At 45.9% G+C, this 13,240-nt stretch overlaps 1 protein-coding gene across 3 annotated transcripts; it reads right to left on the bottom strand.

Moving 5' to 3' along the window:
* Positions 1-3,899: 3,899 nt before the first annotated feature.
* On the bottom strand, positions 3,900-9,959 carry CASP14 (caspase 14). 3 transcript variants are annotated; one of them, XM_046672016.1, is made up of 7 exons: positions 9,735-9,955; positions 8,237-8,306; positions 7,286-7,435; positions 6,964-7,189; positions 6,690-6,806; positions 6,411-6,514; positions 3,900-5,905 (listed from the first exon to the last, which is right to left on the bottom strand). In XM_046672016.1, the coding sequence occupies exons 2-7, from the start codon at positions 8,261-8,263 to the stop codon at positions 5,801-5,803; spliced, it is 729 nt and encodes a 242-aa protein (XP_046527972.1). In that variant the 5' UTR covers positions 8,264-8,306; positions 9,735-9,955; the 3' UTR covers positions 3,900-5,800. The 3 variants fall into 3 exon arrangements, with proteins under 3 accessions (XP_046527972.1, XP_046527974.1, XP_046527973.1); XM_046672018.1 differs by lacking the exon at positions 6,690-6,806 and having other exon boundaries at positions 9,735-9,959; XM_046672017.1 differs by lacking the exon at positions 8,237-8,306 and having other exon boundaries at positions 9,735-9,956.
* Between the last annotated feature and the right edge of the window lie 3,281 nt (positions 9,960-13,240).

Below are 13,240 nucleotides of genomic sequence, written 5' to 3'. Positions count from 1 at the left end.
CCATTTTAATCTTTTTTTTTTTTTGGTGAGGAAGATTCTGCCTGAGCTAACATCTGTGCCAATCTTCCTGTATTCTTTTTTTCAGTCTTCCTGTATTTTGCATGTGGGGTGCCTACACGGTGTGGCTGATGAGTGGAGTAGGTCTGCGCCCAGGATCCGAACCCGTGAACCTTGGCCGCCAAAGCAGAGCATGTGGAACTTTAACCACTCAGCCACAGGGCCAGCCCCCCATTTTAACCATTTTTAAGTGTAAAGTTCAGTGGAATGAATTATATTCATGATATTGTGCAACCAACAGGGCTATGTACTTCCAAAACGTTTTCATCACCACAAACAGAAACTCTGTAATCATTAAACAAGAGCTCCTCATTCCCCCTGCCTCCAGCCCCTGGTAACCTCGAATATACTTTCTGTCTCTATGAATTTGCCTATTCTGGATACCTCATATAAGTGGAATCATGCAATATATGTGCTTTTGTGTCTGGCTTATTTCACTTAGCACATTTTCAAGATTCATTCATGTTGTAGAAGCACTCAAGGTATTTTTTTAAGTTAATTTTTATTGAGTTTATGATAGTTTACAATCTTGTGAAATTTCAGTTGTACATTATTGTTTGTCAGTCCTGTTGTAGGTGCACCCCTTCACCCTTTGTGCCCACCCCCTCTTCCCCTGGTAGCCACTAATCTGTTCTCTTTGGCTGCATTTTTAAATTCCTCATGTGAGTGGAGTCATACAGAGATTGTCTTTCTCTATCTGGCTTATTTCACTTAACATAATTCCCTCAAGGTCCATCCATGTTGTTGTGAATGGGATGATTTTATTCTTTTTAATAGCTGAGTAGTATTTCATTGCATACATATACCATATCTTCTTTGCTCAGTCATCAGTTGATGGGCACTTAGGTTGCTCACACATCTTGGATATTGTAAATAATGCTTCAATGAACATACGGGTGCATGGGACTTTTGGAAGCACTCAAGATATTTTAAGAGAGGGCATTGAATGTGTGGATTCTGGATGACCAGAAAGATAAGAAAGCCCTACTAGAGTTGAAACAGGGAGGGTTTCTGTGGAATCAACTGAGCAGCCTAGGCCTGAAAAAGAAGGGAATAGCTGTGGTTACCGGACCCTACAAGCTTAGATGAGGGAATGGAGGATACCATGTGGATCTGGCACCCATTGCTCACCAGCTGGTCCTGGTATATTTGAGGGGGCACAGTGATGCTCGTTTTGCACGTGGGCCAAGAAAGTTGAATAATGGAATGATCTGATGCTGCTGGTCACCAACATGGGAAGAGCCAAGTCGTGTGTCCCTCTTCCTTCTTCCTGTCTCCCTCTTGTATCTGATATTGTTAGAACATAACAAGAAGCCACCTGGGCATAAGGAGCTCACCTTGAGGCCATAGTGTGGACTGTGGGCAAGGAGCTACACAGGAGGGCGATTGGTTTAATTAATCGGCCGACATAAGGGTGACTTCATTTCCTATAACTGATCATCTGGAAGAGCAACTTCATAAGCAGCCGAAATGTTTTACCCTCTAAATAACTCAGCCAGTCAGAAAGAAGGCAGACCGGTTTGTATTCCCAGTTCTCAAAGCTGGATGTCCGCGCCCTTTCCTGTCTTGGGCTGAACTGAGGCCTTTAAATGGCTTAGGCCATCAGTTCCTTGTGCCTCCTTTGTTAGTGGATATACTTTAAAAATTAAAAAAAACTTGGTGATTAAGAATTTTCCCAGCTTTATTGAGATAGTATTGACATGTAACATTGTGGAAGTTTAAGGTGTGCAATGTGATGATTTGATACGTGCGTATAATGCAAAATGCTTAAGTGGATAAACTTTTAACGTGGCTCAGCATAAACTACTCATAAATATAGGAAATAGATTTGTTTTTATCTCATGGAGGCTTTGAATTTCCTGTTTGGCTGCTGGGGACCTTGGAGCATCTTTCATTGTAATGTGTACTTCTTAGACCTGGCTCCTCCACTTTAGGCTGCAGTTTTGCTTGTCATATCAGTCAGCGTAGGTTAGGTTATGCTGTAGTAACAAATCGTCCCCTGAAGCTCACTGGCTTATGGCAACAGAAATCTAGTCTTGAAGCCTTTAAATGGAGGAGCTAGATTATAAATAAATAATCACAAAACTAAAGACATAATTTTAAAGCAGGACTTGTGGTTGGAAGAAAAAGCCCACAGAGAACTGTAAGTGTTGGTCTCATCTGGGGTGATGAACAAGGAGACTCCCTGAAGAAATGATACTGGAGCTTTAAAATGGAGGATGAAGAGGTGGTTGGGTGGAATGATCTAGGCAGAGGTACCTGAGGTGGGAAAAAGTCTATTTGGGGGAAAAAAAGTCTATTTGGGGGAAAAAAAGAAGGCCAAAGTGGCTGGGACAAAAAAAGTGAAGGGTTAGAGATGAGAACCTAGAAGTCAAATTAAGACTTTTTACTCATCCAAAGAAGAGTGGGAAACCACCGAAAGACTCTAAAAAGTCATGCAGCAGGTCGGATTTCCATTTCAAAATAACTATTCTGGCTGCTGTTGGAAAATGACCCGGAGAACAGAGGTGGACTTGCTGTGAAGTGAACACAGCATGAACAGCAGGACTCTCACTTTACGGACCCTCCAAGGCCCTGGAGAGACTGAGAATGTGCTTATGTGGCTGTACTAACTCCGTGTTGGTATTCTTGTATTTTTCTTAAGGAGGAACTCCTCCCGCACCAATCATACAGGTCCTGCAAAACCTGGATCTGCCTTGGATGCTCAGTAATAAACTTCCAGGATGAACTTTTCAGTCCTCACTTGGGGGAAATCCTTAATCAGGGGTCTTGAAGAACTAAGCCATGGATTTCAGTGCTGTGTCACCTGTTGTGTCAGGTGTGGTTCTTGGTGGTGACCAACTCCGGCTGACTTCAGCAAAATGGGAATTTGTTGGAAGGATATTAAGGCAGGAGTTGGCACACTTTTTCTGTAAAGGGCCAGGCAGTAAATGTTTTTGGCTTTGCAGGCCGTGTGCTGTCTGTTGTAACTATTCAAGTCTGCTGTTGCAGGGCAAAGGTAGAAATTGACAATATGTAATGAATGAGCTTGACTGTGTGCCAATAAAGCTTTATTTGTGAAAACAGGCTGCAGGTTGGATTTGGTGAGTCGGCCATCATTTGCTGACCCCTGTATTCAGAGACTCCAGAATCATGGGGTGTTTGGACCACAGGTTTATACATGGTGGGTGTATAAGACTGAGTATATGCATCATCCAAGATCTACTTGGCCCTGTGTACTCACGCCTGTCTCAGCCACTTGCTCTGCTATTCCCTTGGATAAAGCCCCAGCTGCTGCCATGGCTGATACTGTAGAATGAGGAGCCCTGGGTTTACTACTTAAGAACTTGGTGACCCTAGAGAAGTCACTCCCCAGTGAAGGGGTTCAACAGGATCAGGCCTGACGTACCTATGCTTCCTGTAGGCTGAGAGGAGAAAGACTTTGAGGCCACACCCGAGTTCCACAGGAAAGAAGATGTGTTCGATTAGTCATGTCTGCCATGGACACCTGGATAGAGAGAGATGGCACACTTGCTAAATATTTGTGATCCTGTAACTAGCTGATCTCCAAGGTCCTCTAGGGTTCTGAGAAGCTACAGTTCTGTGTCTGGAGGCTTCCTTTGGAGGATTCTGGAGATGGAACAATCATGCAAAATATAGCCACTTGGCATGGAAACGTGGCTTGTAACTTTACAAAATCCCAAGATATCTGCTTTTATGAAAGAGAAGGGAGGAGGCTCTGGATTCTCTGGGAACAATAGACACACCTGGGAGGTAGCTGACCATTGGGAAAAAGAAGTCAAACCCATAACACCTTTCACATCAGCCCACCAGCTTAAGCACAGAGGCAAGATTCCAACACATATTTTTAAACTTTGACAACTGTTTATTGAACACCCATTATGTTCATCAAAGACTTGCCCCCTGCCCTTAAGAAACTGCAATCGTCAGTGTCTCATCCTGGGCCAGAGAGTGGAATCAACTAGAAAGAATATTGGGAGTGGCTCTCCGGAATAAGTAGAGGTGGGACGTAGTGGAAAGGGGTGAAGGGAGACAGAAGGGACTCTAGCTTGGCAAAGGGAGGATGAGTATGAGGACATTATTTCTGTTGGAAGAGTGAATTCACGGAGCGGGAGATGGGGAATGAATTTAGCTGATGGCTGGTAGGAGATGGAATTGTAAGGGTGTGAGAAATCAGGATGTGAAGTTTGACCTTGGTCTGTAAATAGTGGGGTGCTGCTGTGTCTTCCTGAGTGTTCTAGGAAGATCGAGACTTGTTGATGGTGTGGAGAGTAGATGAGGGATGAGATGGGCAGAGAGGCAAGGAAGGCAGCAGGTGCAAAGACCCAGACGTGAGAGGATGGGACTTGAGCCTGAAGAGCGACGTGTAAGAGATGAGAAGACAGATATGAAAACTGTTTCAAAGTCAGGCTGGGCTGGTTGTGGTGGTTAGTGGCATATGAAGATGGAAAAAGAGGAAAGTCATAGAAAACTACGAAATTCTGAACCTAGGGTCTGAGGTCCAGAGTGTCAGGGAACACTTGGAGGAGGGGCCTGCAAGGAAGGACTCCTCTTTAGCCATGAATTTTCAATGATGGCAGATCTGCCCACAGGCTATTTGACTGGGAAAGGTCAGGGCTGGAGATGGGGAGACGTGCATCAGAGACTCGGAAGGCAGTGCATCTGCTCCAAATTCCAGCCCAGTGCCGAAATCCCAGCGAGGCAACCTTGACTGCTGGTTATCACAGATCCTTAAGAGTCTTCCAGGGACCTTCTACCTCTAAGGTAGGGAGAACTTTTATCAGGCAGTTCCTCTAATCAGAAAAGTTGTCTGATGGGTCAAGGCTTAGCCGGCAGGGGCAAGGGAGCTGGATTGGAAGCCAGACCTGGACTCACTGTATGGCGTTTGACAAGCCATTTAACCTCTCTGGGCCTCTATCACACTGTCTGAAATATAGCAGGTGACACTAGGGGATTTGCCATAGCTCCAATGTACTCTGATTCGGTGGTTGAAAGTTGAAACCGTGAGAACGAATGAGCAGATGGATTTTCTTGGAGAGAGAGCAGAGTGCAGTGTGTGTGTGTGTGCATGGCATTAATTGGGAGGGAGAGACCCAGAAATGGAGGAGGCAGCTCCGTTAGCCAGAGAAATCCCATGAGCTAGAAGGAGAATTGTGTCAAGGCACCAGCGTGCTAAGCCAAGGAAGAAGGATCTTGGCGAGAGAACAATTTTTGTCTTACTGAATTTCCAGGGTTGGAAGGGAGTCTCTGGGAGAGGGGGATGGATGTGGTTCTCAGGAGGACATTACAACTCTGGGTGAGACTCAGGAGCCAGCCAGGGTTTGGTTGGGGTGGGAGGTGGTGAGTGGGCATTGGTTTATCGATGGAAAGTCTTGAGCCTTGTGCAGTTACATTTGCATAGGTATGATTCATGGGAGAAAGCAGAGGTTGTCAGCTGAAAATAGGAGCAGAAATTAGGGTAAGTGAATAGGCTCTTAGGTTGCATTGATAGAGGTAGAGATTCCAGCCTGAGGGAGGTGCTGTTAATGTTACCACCATGCCTTGTGCTCAGTTTTACCTGGCTTGTTCTGAGAAGGACAGGAATGGATTGGAGGAGGGCCTGCATGAGGGATGTGATGAAAGAGGGGCTGGTGCCATTTGGCCTTGGGGAAAGAAAATTTTGGGAAAGTGGTGAAAGCTGCCTCTAAATATCTGTGGGGCAGACAGAGGACCTGAAAGAGAGCCCCTGCTACCCTTTCTACTTCTACTGCAGATAAAGCCGTTTCCGAAGGGTGCTTTGGATTTCGGGGTTCACTTTCCTCGTTCTTCCTTCCTGAACCAGCTCTGCCTCAGCCATCCGCCGGGTCACCTGCAGCAACAGAGGTGGTCAGCTTGGGCCTGGGTCACTGCGGGGGCTGGGGTAATGGGCTTACGAGGAGAAGGTTAGAGAACAGGGTGGGCGGGTCTCCATGTCCTAAGATGGAAGACCTTTATTGTCTCATCTTGAATTATAATCTCTATGGAATCACTGGTTGCACATTCTTGTTATGTTTTTTCCCTAATCCACCATAAAAGCACATAACCATTGGAAGAAAAAAGTGCTCAAACATTGGTTAAACCTGAGGATTTTGTTCACAGAAATTTGCGCGTGTTTCGTCTAAATCATGGCACACACCGTGGGCTTTGACATTCCCTGCTTTAGGGAAAGTCGTTGCTGGGAGATGAGCGTCCTAGTTCCTGTGTTGGGACTCAGATTGGATTTGGGGCTGCGGCGGGGGAGGGGGAAAAGCAGGAAGGTGTGAAGAGGCTCAGCCCACTGTTGTTGCTCCCTGCTCAGGCTGGGTAGGGGTTCCAGGTACCTCGTTCCAACTCACCTCCGTCAGCAGCTCCAGGATGGGGCCTCTCCTCTCTGTGAACACATCAACCAGTGTCTGGATGAAGCAGGAGCCCTCCTTGTCATGTCTGTAGGCGATGTACCCTGGGGATTTCAGAAAAGCGGGCTCAGGGGAGCTCCCACAGGGGGCAGGTGGGTGGGGGGGTGTGTGGTGCAGGAGGCCCTGAAAGAGGGTGGGTCCTGGAAGAGCGTCTCGGGGGTCAGGAGCGGTGGGTGAGGCCTAGGAGCAGAAGGCCACCCCGTCAGCTGGGAGTCATACCCTCCACGGTGGAGTAGATGTGGAGTGTGTCTGTGTACGTTGGGATGGTTTCGGGACTGTCTTTTGCGATCATCATGATGCCATCTGAGCCTACTGTTTCACCAGGGTCCCTTTGTTCTGAAGCACCGAGGAGAGGAAGAGGCCAAGTCAGAAAGAAGATAGGAAAAGGGGAAGGCCACAAGACAGATTGGCGATGAAGGCTCAGCTGGGGCACCGGATCTAGGATGGGGCTAGACCAGGAGCACAAGCTCTGTGGTCCTGGCTCTGTCCCTACCTCCTCGACAGGCCTGCACGATGTACACCTTGGGCCTGGCTTTCAGGGCTTGGCAATTCTTGTTGTTCAGAACCTGGAAGAGGCTCTCCAGCTCAACCATCTGCTCGTCCTCCCCTTTGAGACGACCTTCCACCCCGTGTGCCATGAGCACCACAAAAGCACAGCTCACGAGGTCTTCCCGGGCATCCATGGCCTGCTGGAATTTTTCCAGTTCTTCCTGAAATTGCTGGAGTGAGAGGAATGGCCAGACTCAGGTGTGGCCCCAGAGCCCACTTTTCTGGTCCAGCCCCTCCCCGCTGGCCTGGGGCTGGTTGCACGATACCTGGGCGGTGGGGTCCCTCTTCATGGTGCTCTCAAACCCCAGCTGCTGGAACATGCGCTCCAGGGCATCCAGGTCCGCCTCTGAACCTTCCCGGGCTTTGGTGACGCACAGCGTCAGGGCCAAGCGGGCGCCTGACATGTCGTATGCCTCCTGGGCCAAGAGATGACAAAAATCCTCAGATGAGGAGGGAGGTCAAGGAGAAGCAGGCGGTGTGTTCCAAAGAGGTTTGGGGTTGGGGTTGCCGGGTTAAATATGGGATGGTCAGTTATACTCAAATTTCAGATTAAAAAATTTAAGTTTTTTAGCATAAGTATAACCCATATATTGCATGGGATATACTTTTACTACAAATTATTTGTTATGGATCTGAAATTCAAATTTGACTGGGCATCCATTATTTTTATTTGCCGATTCTGGCGACTCAACCTGGGTTCTGGCTCTGTTTTATCCGTGTGTGAACTTGGGCAAGTCACTGCTCCTAGCTGAGCCTCAGTTTCCAAATATGGACCATGGGTGTGTGTGTGTGATTTTAAAGTCCTTTCCAGTTGTCACACTTGGTGGCTTTGTCTCTCTTCATTCTTCCCAAAAGCGTTCCGAGCGTTACTTTCTCGCTTGTAGAGGTCTTAGAATTTCTGAAGCTAATACTGAGACCCTATCTCATGCTGTCTGAGGAAGAAGGATATGGGGGTCAAAATTCTTGTTCAGAAGAGGAGTAGGATCCTGGGCAGCGCAGTGATGAGAATTTGATCGCTGAAACAGATGTCTCAGGGTTCCCCCAGACTTGGGTTCCATCTCTGAGTGTTTTTCTCTGTCTGAATGATCACATAGCACCCTATAGCTCTGAATCCAGGTCATGACTTTTCACCCCCTCCACTGTCTCCGAAGCATTATGCTCCTCACGTCCCTCCACAGATGCTCCTGCCCGTCACCCCCAACCCGCACCCAGCCCACCTCTTCCAAGGGCCGAGGATTGCTCATGTTTCCTCTGACTCTGAGTGGCTTTCAGCACCGTTGGCTGATCCTGGGGGGTGAAGAGAAGATAGATTGAAGGTCTCCAAAGGAAGGAAGAGGGGCGCAGGGGACAGACTAGTTTGTTTGTCTGAATTTTGAGGCTATATAAGATGCCAGTGGTGGGGACTTGGTTTATGGTCAGACCTGGGGAAGAGATGACAGTCCACAAAGTGTGTCCTCCTTAATGTGACACTCCAATGGTGTCTTCCATCCCTGGATGTCCAGAGCCCCTGCTAGACCTGCCCCACAATGCCACCTATGTGAGACTTTCCCTACCCTTCCCTCCAGACACTCGCCAGCCTGTGACAGACTGGACATCCCCCTGAAGACCCTGGACTGATGAGGGGCCAGTGGCCCCGTGGACTCCCCTCTGCCAACCAGGAGTGGCTGTCTGGGGAGACATCAACAAGGAGATGCTTTGGGGTTGGGTTTAAAATGAGAATGTCATCAAAGTGGTAATACTACTTTGAAACTGTCCCAGTGGGTCTCTGATCCGAACAAGTTAATCCAGCTCCCTCTGTCTGCCTCGAGCCTGAACATCTGTCCAATTTCTTCATTCTAATCTCTGAGTCCTATTCTACTCTCTGGCTGAACAGAATGACTTCTGCCGTATTCTTGGCGTTTTCTCATCTCCTTGTTTTTTCTTACACTTCCTCCTCAGCTTGGAATGCTTCTTTACCAATTTGGGTGGCATAATGTCTGCTATGCCTTCCCCCACCGTTCGCTCATCCATCGATTGATCCATCCATCCATCCACTTATCCATCCAACCACTCATACATCTATCTATCCAGAAAATATTTTCTGGGAGCCTACTATGTGCTAGACACTGGGAATACACTCTGTAAGACAGACATGCTCCCTGCCCTCATGTAGCTCTAGTCTATGACAGAAATGAACATCCTCTCTGTCTCTCTTTTTCTCTTACACACACACACACACACACATGCACACATGCAATGGAGCCAGTGCTGTGAGGACAGAGGAACCAAATACTGTGAGAGAGTGGAAGGAGCATGGACTCTGGAGCCAGACACACCAGGATGGAGTCCTGCCTCTGGCCCCTGCCCAGCTAGGGAACTTGAGCATCGGACTCTCCTCTCTGAGTCTTGGTTTTTCCATCTGAAAAGGACCTTGAAAGAGTGCTAGATGCTTTTCAACAATCTAGCAAGGTAGATTTTATGATCCCTGTTAACTCACTGGAAGTTACTTCTCCCTTTTTCCAGACTCTTTATGCTTGCATTACAGCAGAGCTTTTGGTTGAGTAAACAAATAAAAAACAAATGAACAAATGAAAGGAAGGATGAATGGATGCAAATTTCTTAAGTTCTCCCCAAACTGGCCAGAGCATCCATTCGTGAAGGGAGGGGGGGAGAATGAGAAGGAGAGAGAGATTGAGATTGAGAGAGAGAAGGACTGATATCTGCCAAGTCACTTACCGGCTCCAGAACCAGCTGCTCCCTAAAGCCAGGCCGAGTCTTGTCACTCTCCTCGTTGCCAACAGGCACTGAGGAGGGGTCAGGCCCACCTGCTGACCTCAGAGAAGAGGCTGACAGTGTGGGACCATCCCAGGTTTCCCCCGAGAGGCCTGTCTATGAATTGGGCAGCACAGCCATCTGGCCCTTTATTTCCAGCAAGTTTTCTGTCACTTGAGAAACCTCATGATGGGAGGGACACACCCTTGGCACAGACTTTGTGAAGAAATGGAGCCAAACGCCCGCGAAATGAGTCACGGCAAAGCTCAGGCAACATCCCCTGGGTAAGGAGGCTGAGACAGAGTACTCAAATCGGCCAGGGCTTTTATGCCAGCCTAACCACAAAGCACTCCCCAGGTCCAGTTCATCTGGCTATCATCAATCCATCATTTCCGCCATGATGTCCACTTCTATCCCTTCCACATTCAACTGTGAGATAGCACCAGTTTCACTTTTTATTAACTCATCGAGTGTTCAACAGCCCCAAGATATCAGCATCGTTGCTCCCATTTTTCAGAAGAGGCAACTGAGATTCACAGAGGTGAAATGACTGCCGAGGTCACTCCACCAGTAATTGGCATAGTTGGCATTCAGATCCAGGAGGGTCCAGCCCCACACGGTCCAATCCAACTGCCTTAACTGATGCTTTACAGCTCCTCGGCCTCTGTCTTCTCTTCCTCGTGACCTTCCTCCTGTATTCCTTTTCAACCTTTATTTCACTTCACTTCAATTCATTTTATATTAACAGCTTTGAAGAGATATAATTCACATACCATACAATTCACCCATTTAAGGTATGCAATTCAATCGTTTTTACTATATTTTCAGTTGCAACCATCACCACAGTCAGTTTTAGACCATTTTCACCACCTCAAAAATAAACCCTCTACCCTTTAGTGATTGCCCCCATACCTCCAAGCCCCTGGCAACCACCAATCTACCTTCTGTCTCTATAGATTTCCCTATTAGGGACGTTTCACATGAATGGAATCATATATGTGGTCTTTTGCGTTTGGCTTCTCTCACTTAGCATGACGTTTTTAAGGTTCATCCATGTTGAGGCATATATCACTACATCATTTTTTAAAATAGCTGAATAATATTACATTCTATGGATATACCTCATTTTGTTTATCCATCCATCCATTAATGGATATTTGGGTTATTTCCACCTTCTGGCTATTATGAATGATGTTGCTATAAACATTAGCATGTAAGTCTTTCTGTGGATTTGTTTTCATTTCTCTTGGACTTACACCTAGAAGTGGAATATTCAAACAATACTGAAATATATTCAGAAAAACTAGAACATTCCCACAAAATGCTACAACCAGCTGTTGAAAACAGTATGGTGGTTCCTCAAAAATTAAATCTAGAATTACCATTTGATACAGCAATTTTCACTTTGGAGTATATACACAAAGGAATTGAAAAGAGGGACTCGAAGAGATAGTGGTACACCAGTGTTCACAGCAGCATTATTCACAGCAGCCAAAAGGTGGAGACAACCCAAATGTCCACTGACAGAGAAATGGATAAACAAAATGTGGCGTATACATACAATGGGATATTTTTCAGCCTTAACAAGGAAGGGAATTCTGACACACGCCACAACATAGATGAATCTTGAGGACATTAGGCTGAGTGAAATAAGCCAGACACAAAAAAACAAATACTGTGTGATCCCACTCATATGAGGTGCCTAGAGGAGTCAGCTTCATAGAGACAGAAAGTAGGATGGTGGGGCCAGGGGCTGGGGGAGGGGCATGGGGAGTTAGTGTGTCCTGAGGACAGAGTTTCAGTTTTGCAGGACGAAAACTTCTGGAGGTGGATGGTGGTGATGACTGCATGACAATGTGAATGTACTTAATGCCACTGAACTGTACACTTAAAAATGGTCAAAATGGTAAATTTCACGTTTGTACATTTTGCCACTGAACAAAATTTGAAAAACTGGAACATTCTCATTCCCCTAATTCTTCCTTTTGTTTCAAACTAACTCAGGCACCAGCCTGGGCAGTGTTTCTCCAAATCCCCATCTTTGCATTGACTTTCGCGTTTATAGCTGTTTGTTACATACATTGGCTCATTCTACTGAATTGTTCTGTTACTTGCTTTGTTCACTTAATTACATGCCTGGGTCATCTTTCCATGTTGGTACATATGGAACAAACTCATTTTTTGTCTTCTTCTTAAAAACCTTTTATTGAAGAGTCACCTCCATGCAGAAAACAGCACAAATCTTAAGCATGAAGCTCGATGAATTTTCACACACTGAACACATCTGTGCAGCCAGGACCTGATTAAGGAAAAGAATGTGACCAGCTCCCTGCCCCTGGATTTCCTCTTCTGCTTCCTTTCTTGTCACTACCCTTCCCCTGACTTCCCCAAACACTACCTTGATATGGAACACACTAGACATGAACTTTTGTTGCTTTTGGTACTTTACATAAATGGAGTCACAGAGTATGTTGTCTTTTGTGTCTGGCTTCATTCACTCAACATTATGTTTGCGGGATTCAATCTTTTTGCACACGTCTGTAAATCTTCAATCTTATTTCTTAATAGCAGTATTTCTCAATCTTTTTTTTCACTTTTGCCCCCCAACAACCCGTTTTAGGCATTTTCCATAATTACTTCCATGAAATTTAATACCACAGATATACTGTATATCTCTATCCATCATCTATCTATCATCTATACCTATCTATCTGTCTGTCTATCATCTATCTCTATTTATATCTCTATATTGTATGTATATATGTATATTTTTTACTCCCCCCAAACCAATTTTTGCCCCTGTGGGGGTAGAATGTTGCTCTCATTGAGGACACGTGCTTTATAGTATTCCATTTTGTGAATATACTGAAACTTATTTATCCAATCTATTATTGATGGGCATTTGGGTAGTTTCTAGTTTTGTGGAGATCACAAGCCATGGAGTGATGCACATTCTAGTACATGCCTTTCAATAGATATATGTACACATTTCTGTTGGGTATATACTTGAGTGGAGCCGCTCAATAATAGGGAATGCACATGTGTACCTTAAGTAGTTATTGTCAAATCATTTTCCAAAGGGTTGTACCACTTTAACCGTCCCACCAGCAGTGCATGAAGGTTCCAGGTCCATGCCAACACTTGGTACTCCCAATCTTTTTCATTTAAACCATTCCAGTGCATTTGCTACATCATTGGTCTTATAAACTGCACAATATTCCACAGAATGGACATATGGTAACTTGTTTAGTCATTGTCCTGCTGATGGATGTTTCAGGCGTTTCCAGTTTTCACCAGGACAATGCTGCCGTGAACAACCTTGTACATTCCTCCTTAGGCACAAGATTGAGCTTCTTCCAGAGGAGGGGTTCCTAGAGGTGGAATTATTGGTTCAAAGGGCATAGGCATCAAAAATCTTGATAAATTCTGACTGCCAACTTACCTTCCCCAAAGGCTTTAGCAATTTTCCT

The sequence above is a fragment of the Equus quagga genome, chromosome 9, assembly GCF_021613505.1.
Source record: "Equus quagga isolate Etosha38 chromosome 9, UCLA_HA_Equagga_1.0, whole genome shotgun sequence".
Classification (NCBI taxonomy): Eukaryota; Metazoa; Chordata; class Mammalia; order Perissodactyla; family Equidae; genus Equus; species Equus quagga.
Note: the sequence above shows the minus strand (reverse complement) of the source record. Positions and strands in the feature narration are given on the sequence as shown.

Bases quoted from the DNA above. Each gene is read 5' to 3' on its own strand.
- CASP14 (XM_046672016.1), bottom strand. From the start codon at position 8,263: ATGAGCAATCCTCGGCCCTTGGAAGAG. The intron at 7,190-7,285 runs GTATCGTGCAAC...CTCTCACTCCAG, and splicing joins AGAGGGACCCCACCGCCCAG to CAATTTCAGGAAGAACTGGA. The intron at 6,515-6,689 runs GTATGACTCCCA...TGAAATCCCCAG, and splicing joins CATCTACTCCACCGTGGAGG to GGTACATCGCCTACAGACAT.